This window comes from Xylona heveae, assembly GCF_001619985.1.
Source record: "Xylona heveae TC161 unplaced genomic scaffold L228scaffold_3, whole genome shotgun sequence".
Taxonomy (NCBI): Eukaryota; Fungi; Ascomycota; class Xylonomycetes; order Xylonales; family Xylonaceae; genus Xylona; species Xylona heveae.
In genome coordinates, this window is record NW_017264195.1 from 2,557,847 (window position 1) to 2,572,421 (window position 14,575).

The 14,575-nt window shown below is 47.5% G+C and overlaps 3 protein-coding genes across 3 annotated transcripts; all 3 read right to left on the reverse strand.

Moving 5' to 3' along the window:
* Nucleotides 1–478: 478 nt before the first annotated feature.
* On the reverse strand, nt 479–1,385 carry L228DRAFT_103777 (hypothetical protein). Its single transcript, XM_018328879.1, has one exon. It carries the CDS (start codon nt 1,182–1,184, stop codon nt 630–632), a length of 555 nt encoding a protein of 184 aa, XP_018190320.1. The 5' UTR covers nt 1,185–1,385; the 3' UTR covers nt 479–629.
* A 3,396-nt stretch (nt 1,386–4,781) lies between these two features.
* On the reverse strand, nt 4,782–10,143 carry L228DRAFT_245770 (P-loop containing nucleoside triphosphate hydrolase protein). Its single transcript, XM_018332246.1, has 8 exons — nt 9,631–10,143; nt 8,537–9,574; nt 7,608–8,474; nt 7,051–7,554; nt 6,750–6,964; nt 6,660–6,697; nt 6,513–6,556; nt 4,782–6,455 (listed from the first exon to the last, which is right to left on the reverse strand). The coding sequence occupies exons 1-8, from the start codon at nt 9,997–9,999 to the stop codon at nt 5,154–5,156; spliced, it is 4,377 nt and encodes a 1,458-aa protein (XP_018190321.1). The 5' UTR covers nt 10,000–10,143; the 3' UTR covers nt 4,782–5,153.
* A 778-nt stretch (nt 10,144–10,921) lies between these two features.
* On the reverse strand, nt 10,922–13,825 carry L228DRAFT_245772 (ArfGap-domain-containing protein). Its single transcript, XM_018332247.1, has 4 exons — nt 13,224–13,825; nt 13,143–13,159; nt 12,948–13,058; nt 10,922–12,891 (listed from the first exon to the last, which is right to left on the reverse strand). The coding sequence occupies exons 1-4, from the start codon at nt 13,336–13,338 to the stop codon at nt 11,269–11,271; spliced, it is 1,866 nt and encodes a 621-aa protein (XP_018190322.1). The 5' UTR covers nt 13,339–13,825; the 3' UTR covers nt 10,922–11,268.
* Between the last annotated feature and the right edge of the window lie 750 nt (nt 13,826–14,575).

Below are 14,575 nucleotides of genomic sequence, written 5' to 3' on the forward strand. Positions count from 1 at the left end.
TAGGCTCCGCTATCTGCGTGATTGGGCTTGGTCAATGGAAGCTTCATATAAAATAGCGTGGTTTCGCGTCCGTCACCTCGGCTCATCAAGATACCCTTTCGGGCAGGAGAAACACAAATACGTCAGACTCGAAGAATTTCAAGATTGCCAAGCGTAAATGGCGATTTCGCCTCTAATTGACAAATGGACAATTCTGTATAATAGAACTCAATCCAAATTTCTTCATGAGAGAATGAAAGTTATTAACGTTGCTGCCACGACCTTGTCGGTGTCGGCGGACTATACGGGAGCAAGCTACGGTGCCGCCCTTCAAGCTTCATTTGACTAAATACAGACTGTAAAATAAGGAAACCAGATATGAAAAATGGCTCAAAAATGACCCTCCGCCCATCGCTAAATAGATTCACGATATATAAAAAAAAATACAAGCCGCTCCAGTATCGCCATGAGAAGAGGACCGTGCATCTGAAAACAATGAGATGAAAGAAGAAGAAAATAAAAGTATAAATGCCAAAATAATCCACTGAGGAATATTACCAGCTGGTATCCAAAGAAAAACAAAACTGCATCTGGCCTGCGAGAAGAAAGAAAAATTAATAAACCGAGAGCCTTCCACAGTCTGACAAAGACTAGGAGCCACTTTTCCAGATGCCGCCTCCAACGGCCTTGGAGATTCCGAGGCCAAGTCCCACAGCGAGGGCAATGATAAATAATGCAATGACGACTTTGATCCAGATGATTTGTTTCTTGCTCAGCTTCCTGAAGAGACGGAACTCTCGCTTTTTCTTCTCCAGCTTAGCTCTATCCTTGATGGTCTGGCGGCCTGGCCACATGGTGCATTCCTTTGGCTGTCTCTCGGGCGAAGGGGGCAGAGATGGTTGGGCCTCCAGATCATAGTGAGCCAAAACAAGTTTGCTTTCCGATCTTTGTTGCTCGAAAGAGCAACGCGTGGTAGGATGGCAATAGAAGGCCGAAAAGGGATTTTCCTGACCGGTCTCATCATCTTTTGTGGTGGTGCATCGCGATAGATTGTTCGATGCTAAGCTGTCATCGGAGGCTTTTGTATGAAGAAGGGCAGATGGCTCCCGGACGGGAGATGGGCGCAATGTTGGTGATCGCAGCGATTCATTCTCAATTTCGCGTACGTCGGTTTCGACCGCGGGCTTCTCAATGTTGTGCGCCATGCGGAAATATGTTGAAAGGGACGCAAGAACAATGGCGTTGTTGCGGTAGGGGCGAACAGAATATTTCAATTCAATTGCCGGATTCTTCCAATCCACGAAAACCAATTTGATCTCAAATTGAATCTTTAAACAACGTCCGGAACAGAGACGGATTGAGCTTTTGCTGGGACAGATAGTTTCGCTGGAGAAATTCGACCGGTACTCAAAAACCAGAACAAGGTGCGCAGGACACGAAAGGAGGAGAAAATCAGGTCAACTGCAACGCGGTGAATTGCGCAGGAATATCTGTAGCAGCGATGGTAACAGTAACGACAACAGCAGCAGCACGAGGACGCAGAGCAGAAGTAATAGTAATAATAGCAGTAGAAGCAGCACGCAGATGAAGATCCGCCTTCATGGTCCATGTGGAGACGGGGCGTCGAAGCCGTCGAAGAAAATCTTCCCACACATCCCTACTCTTCCTGTGTACGGAGTACACCTCCATCAAACTATCTTGGTTCTGCTGCGGGTTCAGCCTATCTTGCATCATCAGCCCATGCTCAAGCAGGCAATATGTGTGGATCTGGTGGCCGCATAGGCGTCTCCAGGGAACCGGCTGGATCGAGCATCGAACAATGGCATGACAGCCAAAAATCAAAAAAAGGTTCGGGTCATGCAAGGGTCAAGAAACAAGCTCGTCGCGAAAAGGGAAATGACCGGGCGAAAGGGGGGGTGACGAGCAGGTCCAGTTGGAGCTTGGCAGGCGAGCAACGCGAGCGAAGTTAAGGGCGCTCTTGGCGGCACATCATGCGTCTTCGCCGGGGCCTAGGAAGGCCATTGAGCAGCCATGTCACACGCCTCTACCGCTCTCTTCTTTTCATTTGAGGATTTTGCATTGGAGGAAAATGGGAGGAGACGGAAATTGATCGATGATCGTTGATGGGAAATAAAGAGCATGGGATAGACTCGACGATCCCGTAGTCACTTATTTAATTGCCGAAGTGCACTATGGTTGAATGGTCTTGCAATTTGGAGGATTTGGGCTGAAACTAGATAGCTTATGTTAGTCGCAAGTCTCATTCGGAGAAATACCCGGGTATACTTCTGCTACTCCCCTCGTCCCTCTCCGGTAGAACCTCAAGCTTTATTGATTGACCGTTACCTGACGGACTGAGAGACACAAACTACAGTTAGTTGATCCACAAGGTGGATATCAAGAGTCGTTGGAGTCCAGACTTGGGACATGGGGGTGGAACGTCCTAACTGTATCTTGCCTCAACTAAACGCCATGCGGGGGATACAGATACGCCAATCACCTTTACACACTCAACAATTCTATAGTATAAGTGACGAGTAGTTGCTGGTAGGTCAACTACAGTAGTCTGAATAGTCTAAATAGTCTGGATAGTGCAGAGTGCAGAGCTAGGATTCACGGTATAACTGATACTACCTAGGTACAGTACTAGCCCATAAATGACGGCAATTTCCACAAATGCCACCCCAACCATCCTCCGGACCACAAAATATATTCATGGATAACTCAATGAGAAATTGATATTAGAACTTGTATTTTGGCATATAAATAGAGTAGATAGTGACTTTAAAGAATATCAATTTATTATTGCTAAATCCTGGGTCAGTATTTTGTGTACCATCCACCTGCTGCAATTACTGCCTCGATCCGTCGGGGCATACTCTCCACTAAAGAAACAAATATTTCCTCACTAATTGCATCCCAGCCTGCCTTCAAAGCATCAAAAAGTCTTCTCTCAGCCCTCCAATCTACCGATGTATCGTCAAGGAGCTCTGGATGGTGCTTATAAAGCCATTCTTTAAGCATATGCCAGGCGTGCTCTATAGGGTTCAAATCTGGTGAGTACGGGGGCCATTCCATCACTGGTATTCCATGATCCTGAAGCCATTGTCGCGCAATTCTTGCCCGGTGTATTGAGGCATTATCATGCATGAAGGTGAGGCCTGGCTCATAGATCTGGGGGATCCCTTCTTCAAGAACTGAGATATATGATGCTGCACTAGAGCCACCCCGAGCGGAGAGGGGATCTCCTGGCATATCAATTAAATCAGTCCTCCCACCAGTGTAAAATCCACCCCAGACCATGATGGTTAAGTCCCTGCCCTTGCTGTATGGTTGAATCATAACTTTCTTCCATTTTTCATGTGGCTTTCGGAAGACCCAGCAGCGCTGTTTTCCTGCACCACGCTCCACCAAACACTCATCTGTCCATATGATGGAATACCACTCCTGAACCCAGTCGCGACGTGCCAAACACCATTCATATCTCTTCCGTGCAGCCTCAGGACCAAGCCGGGGCTTTTTTTGAGCGATCCATTTTGAAATTCCAGACTCTCCAAGCATTCTTTTGATGGTGTTGCAGGAGACATCAAGCTGAACTTCTTCGATCAATTGCTTATAATTTATAGTTGGGTCTTTGCGAATTAATCGCTCAATTAGTCGTATTGATCGATCGCTCAACTTTTTAGGCCGTCCAGGACGTTTTTCAGGGCTTGGATTGCCTGTATCATGGTAACTTTCCACCGTACGTTTGACAGTGGAGTATGGTATTTTGAACTGCTTAGAGATCTCAGCATTCGTATGCTTCAGTTTTGAGGCCGAACAAACTGCAACGCGTTCAGAGTTACTCAGCTCTCTCCGCCTAACAATATTGCTGGCAATTGGAGCCAGCGGCCTCCTCAGCATGTTGCTGTCTATTGTTGAATAAAAATGCTCATGATGGTGGACGCGACGCGTCGGAAGAATTGCCGTGATTTTTGGCGAGGTACTGTAGGTAGGTAGTCAATCAATCCTCGTGTGGATTGACAGGAGACGTAGTAGCTTGGGGCATAACTTATGGGGTACCAGTATAATGGCCACATGCCAAGTCCCCCCAACTGGGCGGGATAAGAAGCTTGTGTCTAGGCCCCAGGGCTAACAGACCCGACGTCTAGGCGAGTCCAGGAACCAAAACACCCGAGGACCCCAAAGCTGAAAGTCTCCTCCTTATCTCGCATGACCTGGACACCGTACTTTTTGTGCCACTGTACAGAGTCAAAATCCACCTACTCTTTGTGGCTGCATCTATCATATTCTTTTCTTTTCTTTTTCTTGAATCGAGAATCTAATCTGTGTATCCTTGAGGACTTATCTTTGCTCAAATTGGGACACCTCCCGAGGCTTCCCAACGCAGAATTGGGCACGTGGACCTGTCACCTCCTTTGGCATGTAAATTAACATACGGTAGGTACCAGAGTTAAATGTATAACCAAAGCTAGTGGGGCCCGCTTTGGCCTCGGCTCCACACTCATCCCATTCGAACGCCCCCCTTTAGCTTGACAAAACGCTGGGCCACGTATACTGCACCGCCGCATCGTTTGACAGCCTGCGTCGCACAATACCTCACGGCGCGCAACGAGGACCAAAAACATGTTCTGAGATCATGCTGCGTCATCTTCGGATCATGTCTCGCCAGTTTCCTGACCATTTTTCCACAAATTATCTAGAGTCCACGCAATTGTTAATGAATATTTTCTTATTTCTTGCACAAACATATTGACACATGACGAGACGTTTAATTAAACGGGTAGTACGGAGTAAGGAGAAGCCACATTGTGTCGAGAAACTATGATCCTTGGTAAATTTCTATGTATAAGAGTTGCGTAATCCCATGCTCATGTGTTGTTGCCGAGGGAAGAGAAGAAGAATAATATATATAAGAAACAAATGCCCCGAAGATGAGAATGCGCAAATGCAATGCTGCAGAGTGGAGGGGAAAAAGAGGCAAAAAGACAAAGGTTAAATGCCATGTGACAAAGAATATCAATCATGTACAGTGATAATGCAATGCAATGTAGCAGTTGTCCGATAAAGACGCCAGGCTATTGGGGGAAAAAAAAAAAAAATTATGCTGCCGAGCACTGGATGGATGCTCCCTTCGGACAAAACTGCTTGAAACGATAAAAGACCTTCATTACCTACTCCTTCGCCAAGCGTTTCGCAATCTCTTCGCGAGGAATACCGCTTCGGTCACACATGCTTCGGAATATTCCACTCTGATCGAAAAGTTCCAGCGGTGTAGCCAATTCTGCGATCCTTCCCTGGTCCATAACACAAATGCGATCATAATTGATAATGGTTCGCAGACGGTGAGCGATGCAGAGCAGCGTTCGACCGCTAAACGCCGTAGCCATTGTTTGCTGGATCTTCTCGTCCATAGCAACATCGACGCTGCTCGTGGCTTCGTCGCAAATGATGATCTGCGCGTTGCGTACAAGGGCCCGTGCAAGCGCCATCAGCTGGCGCTGGCCCAGGGAGAAGTTGAGACCCTCATCTTCGACCAATGTTTCCAGGTCCAAAGCCTTGGTAGTCTTGTCATCTGGCGAATTGTCCGCCGATATGAGGCCGGACTGACGGAGAGCCGACCAGAGTTCGAGATCGGTGTGTTCGCTGAAAGGATCCAGGTTGGAGCGAATCGTGCCCCGAAAGAGGGTTGGGTCTTGAGGAATGATCGCAAGCCTCGAGCGGAGATCCTGAAGGCCAACCTTTGCAATGTCGAGGCCGTCAATTGTAATTGAGCCTCCAGATAATTCAACGAGTCGGAAGAGCGTCGACATAATGCTCGATTTTCCGGCCCCAGTGCGTCCCACAATTCCAATTCGTTCTCCACCCTGCACGTGTAAGGAGAACCCATGCAGCACCAATGGAAGCCCATCTCGGTAGCGCATCTGGACATTATCAAATAAAATCTCTCCTTGTTCCGGCCAAGATTGGCGAATCTCTCCTAGCTGCAAGGGCGCCTCCTGCTCCAGGGCGACACCATAATGGTAGAGCCGCTCAGTCGAATTCATTGCATTCTCGACTTCTGCCAATTGCCGGACGGTGAACTGCATAATTTGTACAATCGAGAGGATATATGAAAGCACCAATCCTGAAATACTCGGCGAAACATTAAATCGGGAAGTGACCACAAGGATGCCTGTAGTGAAGACTAGCAGATTTCCAATAGTGTCCAAGCGTAAGCTTAGCCAACGCTGATTTGAGAATGTAAGAAAATATGCACTATTCATATTGTCAATGGAGTCACGGAGACTGCGGATAAACCGGTCCGTGAGCCCGTATGCACGAATACAGGCTGTGCCGGTGAGCCCTTCTGAAAATCGCGAGAAGACAACCGAACGCAAGACAGCTTCGAATCGCTTCACCTCTCTAGCCGATGCTCGATAGTAACCGGCTGCAAATAGGAATAATATAAATAAAGGCCCAAGGGCGATTGCGAACTGTCCAGATTTGTCAACAAAAGCAGCTCAGGGAGGCAAAGCAGGGAAACAACATACGTAATGGAAATATACAATGATTAAAACGAAGACGGCAATAATCACTAGGAAGCTTATGTCAGTAAACTGAAGATAGTACCCATGACTTTTGAGCGCCGGGTTGCGCATTCTCCTTCTGATTGTTATTGCATCAAAGGCAAAACTTACTGCCAAGAGTTAATCCGTACATGCGTAGCGCATCAGTTCTAGTTTCTGTATTAGCAAAGTCTCCAATATGAAGCATGAAATACGACTGACAGATTGTTATCCATAGTATCCACATCTTTGGCAAATCGGTTGGTGATGCGCCCCATAGGCGTAGTATCGAAAAATGACATTGGTGCTCGCAGAACACGGAACATGGCCCGATGAAGCATGACTTTACTGGCATGCGTACCCAGAGTTGAAAGGCCAAAAGCATATAAGAACATCATGAAAGCCTGCGCAACACCAAGTGCCGCGTAAATCCCAATCTATAATTAATAAGGATCAGCGAGAAATCCAAGGATAGCAGCCATGTGTCCAAATTTTGGATGGCTACAAAACAGGAAAAACTTACATATGTACCGGTGGAGTAACCAAACTTATTCGAGGTCCACCATGAGAGCCACAAGCTTGTGGCAATATTCGCAACTTGAGTAGAAACTAGGAGAGCAAAGACAATTGGGCCATTGAGAATGGTTCCCGATGCGCGGAGGTAGGCCACGTAGACACCCCAGGAGACACTTTTCGTCGACTTCTCTTCCTGCTGCATAAGAGCACCTGCAGGTTTTGGCCCAGTTGACTTCTTGACATCCTTCTTTTCCTCTTCTACTTCTTCATCACTCGTTTCCCCCGCCTCTTCCTTTTTCTCCTCTACTGCTGTTGTCTTCATTACTTCGGCGAAGCGTGGATTGTTTGCCATCAATTCGTGGAAGGTGCCAATAGACTCGATGCGCCCCTGATCCATCCAGACAATACGGTCACAGCGGTTCAGCACGTGGAGCTGGTGAGTGGCGAGTATTCGACATTTCCCCTCAAGCAAACCGCAGATGGCGTTGTCAAAGATATTACGCCCAACGTGCTACATATTTGTCAGCTTTGCCATCGTACAAAAGACCACGGGCAGATACTAACCGCATCAACTGCGCTTAGCGGATCGTCCATAATCACAATGTCCGCATTGAAATATATTGCTCTTGCAATGTTAAGTCGTTGCTTTTGACCACCACTCAGCGTGATACCGCGTTCGCCAATCTCCGTTAGATCACCATTTGGCAGTATTTCGAGGTCCTGGCGAAGTGAACACGCGTCAAGAACTTTCTCATACCATGCTTCATCGAAATCCTTCCCAAAGAGAATATTATCCTTTAGAGTAGCGTTCTGTATCCAAGCATATTGGGGACAGTAGGCACGCGATGCGCCTATCATGATTTGTCCATTTGTTTTTCGCATTTCGCCAGCCAGTGCAGCTAACAGTGAAGTCTTCCCAGAACCAACGCCACCAATGATTGCAATGAGCTCATTTCTTCCAACCTCTAGGTTGAGTCCCTCAAGCTTGAAAGGTTCCGCTTCACTCAAATTCGTTGCGCTATTATCAGGTTTCGGGGTTTCTTGTGCTTGCTTTTCCTCGTTTTTGTTAAGGTTACGCTCCTTCTTCGCCTGCTTTTTGTTCGCGGGTGGACCTGCAGGCTTTCCGCTTTGCGAGTCTTGTGTAGAGGTTCTTTCCCACGTGAACCCGGCTCCCTTTAGAACCACAGCCTCTTTAGCTTGCTCGATGCTTTCGACCTCTTCCTTGGCTTCTTCAGCGAGCAGAAACTCCTGAATGCGTCCAATTGATGCCAACGCATCCACACATTGGCCGATGATCAAAGGCAGAAAATTTAGAGGCATACGAAGGGCGTTGAATAAAGCAAGTGATGAGAAGACGTGAGCTGCGTTGAGATCGTGACTGGAAAGACGGTATGTGATAAAGGCAAGCATCGAAGCGAAGATTGGCAGAGACTGGAATATTCAGAAAGTTAGAAGTGTAAAACTACAAGTGGAGCTTTGTGCACTGCACTCACCATAGAGACAGCATTGATGGCGTTTCGCATGGCCAACAATTTCTGAATAGCATTTATTTCCTTGTTGCGAATCTGCCTAATCCTACCGAGAAAACTGCTCTCCCATCCGAAAAGCTTCACGAAACGTACGGCTGAGAGAATTTCCTGGGTCAGGCTGACTCTTTGATCCGTGATCTTGTTGATAGCCTTTCTCCGCGTAAACAGGCTCTTGACGCCACGCCCGATGATAGGTACCGCGAGGACTAGAAATCCAAATCCGGCCAATGCACTATAAGTTAGGTTGATTAGAAGGAGAACGAGCGTGATAATGATAGCCACAGGAGAAGTCCATATCATGTGACACATTGCACAGGCTTGATCGATACGTTGTGTGTCTGTTGACATGAGATTGACGACTCGACCATTAGCCCAGCCAGCGCCATCACCAGCAACACCTTTAGCCAGTTTTGGGTCGACTTTCGATTGCTTTGAACGCTTTTTGCCGCCAAAAAACTTCTTGCTGGCTTTGGAGTTCGTTGCATTGTTATCGTCATCTTCTTTTGGCGTTGCGGTCTCGAGTGCTTGACCTCCAGCTCTAGCTCTTGCTGATATCTTCATGGCTTTTTCGAAAATCAGGCTGATTAAAACTGCCCTAGACTGTCCGCCAACCATCATTCCACGATACATTGAATGACTCATGCCCAAACTCTGGAAAATTTGCATCAAAGTGATGCCAATGACCAAGCCTATACCATGACCTATATTGGGGCCCGGTGTGCCCCGGCGTTGAGCAATATAGGCATCGGTTGCGAAACTGATCAGATAACGCATGGTGAAGGGTGAGATTACTTGAAAGATACTGCCAGTCAGCTGGCATAATCCGCCGATCCAGAATTCAACTTTAAAAGTGTCATGCATGGCCCAAAACAAGGGTTGCTTGTCGCCGCGGGCGACACGTTCTCGTAAAGATGCATCTAGCTTGGCCACCATAACGTCAACGCTTCTATCAGGGTTGACGAGCCAGATATCATTGAGTTCGAGAGGCCGCTGGTAACCAACCTACCGCAACAAATGTCAGTAGTTTCATGTTTGTTAGGAGGGAAGGGCAAACTCACCGCCATAATTGGACTCATCCATTGGAAGGTTAGCCGGCTAAAGAAGCCGGCGCCATGTTCCCTTGAAACTATTCTTTCTTGAGGAACAGCTGGCTTGCTACTTCTCTTCAGAGGGTTGATCCTCTTGTACCATTTCTTATCAGGGTTTGCCGCAGCTTGCGACACCTTTTCTGGTACCGTCTCGCCATCTTTAGATGACACGGAAGCACTACTCGGTGCCTCGTTTTCCGATTGATTAAAGTTTTTTGAAAGGTCCGTTTCTGCCGGTGGTTGCTCAATTTTCACAGAGAGCAAAGGCTCTGGGGCAACAGCCTCAGTCGAAGCCAGATTGTTTGCGGCATGGGCCGCATCTTCAAGTGGTCTTGTCATGCTTTCCTTGGATCATAGCGCAAACAAAAGACTGTTGAATGAAGTATAGCAAATCACAGCAGACTGAAGGGCATAAAAAAAAAGAAAAAGTCACAGCTTAATCGTGCAAACTCGCATTTCTTAATAAATTTGTCATCAACAATGGTTCGTCGTAGATATGGAGGGGAAGTCTGTGCTTCCAGATATTGAATGGCCCCCAGGGAGCCAACCAGGAGCATTGTGGTAATGGATTATGCAACACGATTCTCGGCGGTCGGAGTTCGTTAAAGCCGTCCCGTGTCAACAAGCCGCCAAAATTCTAGATTTGTTTAGCTGATCCGTCCATGCAGACGCGCTATGTTATTTCTATGAGTCTATGCAACCCTTTTGCACCCGGAGATCGGCTTGATGGGTCACCGATGTTTTCTTCTTTCGGGTGATAAGCTAAAAAGTACTCCGTACTCCGGTAGAGTATGAAGGTTAATAGATATGAAACATTTCCCTTTCTGTCAGGGCAGGCAAACAACGGCGACCCGTTCGATCTCCTAAGCCAGTCTTGGCGTTGCTTAATCTGACCGCTGTTTGTTCGTTGTGCATACCACGCCTCGTACCAGTATTTAGGCAGTGTTAGGCAGTATCTAGGCAGTATCCAGGTAGTAAACGCCTTAACGAATCTGGTTGCCCCTTTGTCGCCACGCGGCCTCCTTTGATGCGTTACAGTAATGTCGTGCAGGTGCCCGCACACTATCTGATTAACAGAGCACGATCCGATACCGTAGCAAATTGTTGATATTGTTCCTCTACAATTGGGCTCGTCGTTTACAGCAGGTGAAGTGATCCCTATCTTCCGGCAATGCTCTCTTTGTCATATGCTACACAGATCTCTCGAGCCTCGAAGCATTCATAGGGCAAATTAATTGTATTGTTCATATGTTCTAGTGAACTAATACGTCTCGGGATTTCATGACATGTATTGGTCGTAAACTGCCAAAGCCAGAGTACATTAACACCTCCAAACCTTCCCTTTGAATAACGCGTACATGGGCGGTGCCACAGTGATTGTACAGGATGGGAATATGCTATGCCAACTCCAAGCTCTTGAAAACCGCAAGTCAAAATGATGCAAATGCAGGGGAATCTTTGAAAGAGATAATTTGATCAACAAGAATCTGTACAAGTGAGGGAACCTGAAAAGCAAGTCGAAAGATTGAAACTCCTTCGTCTTTATGATGAGGACGATGTTGTAAATCGTGCCCAAGAAATTGCGTGTCATGCCGTCGTCATTGTACTCTATCGTAGATACCTTGAACTCAGACTCGCAAACGCATCGGGGCTATGGCGCCCACTTGGCGAAAATCCGGCGAAGTCTACGCTTTCTTGGCTGACATGTCTGGACTGCGCCATCAAGGGATTGCTTCCGAGACCGGGCCGGGTTTGAGAATGGAAAGGATTGCGGCTTCCTGGACTCGCTTCGATAGATGGCGGACCATTCTGTTGCGCCGAGAGGGATGGGTTTGGTGCTGTTGCTGGCGCTTCCAGACCAGAACCTACTGTACTGGCAGAAGTTGGTTGCGCAGGGTGACCCATCGTCTGGGGAGGGGCTAAATGAGGATGATTATAAAGGGCAAGAATAGATGCCTTGTCAGCGCGCCCCGTCTGCTGTGGCACCAGCGACTGGACAGGAGCAGTGGGATAATAAGGGTTGTGTTGTGCATTTCCATAGCCCGAGAAAGGCTGCGCCTGCCATGATGGGTTTTGATATGGCTGCTGATAGTACTGGGGTTGCATTTGAGGTGGTGGTGGTGGTGGTTGTGGAGACGAAGGCATCTGATACAGAGTATTGTTTGGCGTGGAGGCGAACGCAGAATTGTACGCGCCATTGAGGTTCATAGCCGACTGCGAGGCTCGGAGAAAAGGATTTGCAGTTCCGGATATTGCTTGCCCAGCAAAAGCTTGATTAGGCTGTGCGGTGGACGAGGAAGGGTATGTGGTATATGTCGATTGCTGCGAATGCACAGGCGACGCAATAGTCCCGCCGGATACGTACTGTCCTGGCTGACCAACTTGAAGATTTTGCATGGAGTGATTTAAAGAAGAAATACTGGGTGTGGGCTGGCTTGGAGGAGCGAAAGGGTTGTATGAAGCAGGTTGACTGGACGCTCGGGCCATGGGAATTCCTGCGTTTTGTTGCTGCTGAGGTCCTAGAAAAGGGTTCGGACCAGTTTGATTTGACCCAGACAGCTGACTTTGCGCATCAAGTCGATCGAAAGGATTCGAACTCTGCTCGACGGGAGTTGTGCCTCCTGAACGTTGAGCAGTTGATTGGGCGCCACGTTCTCCAGAAAAAATAGGCCTGGGTGACGGAAATAGTCTGGTGCCTTCACCAAGTCTGGCAAGCGTCTCTGCCGCACGATCCACATCCCCCCCAAGACCTTTGAGCACAGTTGCGTTTCGGTTTTCGTCCGGGAAGCCCATGTCCTTTAGCGTTGCGAGTTTAATGTCCATGCTCTGGCCGGTACTGACAGATGCTCCAAAAACCCTTGAGGGTTTATTGGAAAGAGGCGGAGAACTGGGCCTGCGATAGGAACCGAATTCATCAGATGGATTGGAAGATGATTCCGCGTATTTCTTGCCAAGGGGGAATGTAGAAGACGATGAACGCAAGCCAAAGCTGAATTTCTTCCCAGGTTTCGGAGGGAGAGGCGGAGGCTGATCCTCAGAACTTGTACTGCCGGTGTGCTGACGAGGGTTGGCGTGGCCATTTTCTCCCGAAAACACTTTGAGTTCATATTTCTGACGGATATACTTTTCCATGGCAGATTCGACTTCATCAACATCGATGGGTATAAATGGCTTCACGTTTGACGGATTAAAGCGTCGGTTTGACGTCACGTTCCCGGTGCGTTTCATATTCTGAAATCCATGTAAGCCTTTCGAAATCGAGTCTGAACGGAACGGCGCGTGCTGACCTCTACTTGATCGATTGACCAAGTGTCCATACTGAGGGATTTGACCTTGGAGACATGCGTTCCCAGCTTGCGATGGAGTCCTGCGCAGCGCATGCAAAGGAAGATGCCCAACTATATGGAGACGGCTTGTTGTCAGCGAATTTTATTCGAACGTGAATCAATCGTATAAGTTGATAGGAAATCGGGATTACACACACTCCAGCTGGCCCATCCTAGATTGAGGATATTATTAGCCTTATGCGATCAAACTCGGACAGAAGCGGAGTGTAAGCCAACCTGGATTTCTAGCCTGGCAGTCTGCACAACGGTCATTTCCAGGAACATTTTTAATTAAATCTTGCAATGTGCGCTCATTCCGCGCCTGTTGGCGCTTGTTCGGGACAGAAGACATCCTGTATCAAGATAATTGGCTAAAACTTCCATGTGAATTTCGATATGGTTGATGTGTGCTCGATTAATAGCGTAGAATTGGACGATAGCCAGGCAGATCTAGATTACTCCGTATGCCATAGCAAGTCGTGGACTAGTGAAAGAGGGGTATGTAAAAAGAAGTCACAGCGGTCATTACAGCGACTCCAGGAGCCCATGTAAAGGGGCTCAATCAATAATACGGCGGCAAATTATCCGAATCCAACCTGCCAGACTGCCACCAAGTTCCCGCTCGCTTCGAGACCGATACCGTGGCTCTCCCTCGCTCCTCGCGCGTTGACAAAGGCTCTCTTGTTTAACTAGTCGAGACACAGCGACATTCGTCAGAAACAACCAAAGCAACTTGAAGGCATATTTAATCAGTAGTGAAGGTGTTGAACTTGACCTTATAGACATGGATGCGTCGAAGACCAGGCGATTCAAATTTTCATTCATCCAGTCTTCCCTTTTGATGCCGCTGCAGTCTGGCCTGCAAAACCAGCTTCTGATACCTGGGAAGAGGAATCTCTTGGTCCTTTAAATTCACCTACGCTCATCTACATCTGCTCAGTTTTTCCAAGTTAAATTTTTTCAACCTTGCAAAGACTGAGCATCATCAATGCATTGAATAAAAACAAGTTTTTACATGATCTGTGTGGCACGCAGGTGACTGTCCAAGCCATCGAACATTCATTAGATGATCCGCTCAGAAGCCTTAATGCGCCTCTAGATTGGTCTGGAACGCCAATATGACCGACCAGTCTATGGAACCGTCAATAAGACGAGAAGCATTGGCGGTTGATTATGCGTTCGATTATTATGAAGTGTGATGAAGAAGAAAATTTTACCATGAGGCAGAGTGAGGGGGTTTTCAACTGTCTCCTCGACTCGGTAGCTGACTCAGCGCTTCGCTTGTCCAAATAATTTCGTTAACGAAACAATCATCGCATAACTAGACTGCTTTGCCCAGCTTTTCTTCCTTTTCTTTTTTTTTTTCCCCCTTCATCTCCTGCCAGATTTTATCAGGCATGCTCTTGTACAACATGCCTCTGCGGATATGCAGTGGCATACTGAAATGATTCAACGCCATGTCGTTCTTTTTACTACATATTTCAAAATTGGAATTGCAGCAAGGGTTTCCTCTTAGTCGAATGACTGAGACAGACCTATACGAGCTGTCTTTCTAGCTACTAACGCTTTCCTTTTTCTATTGTTTTACT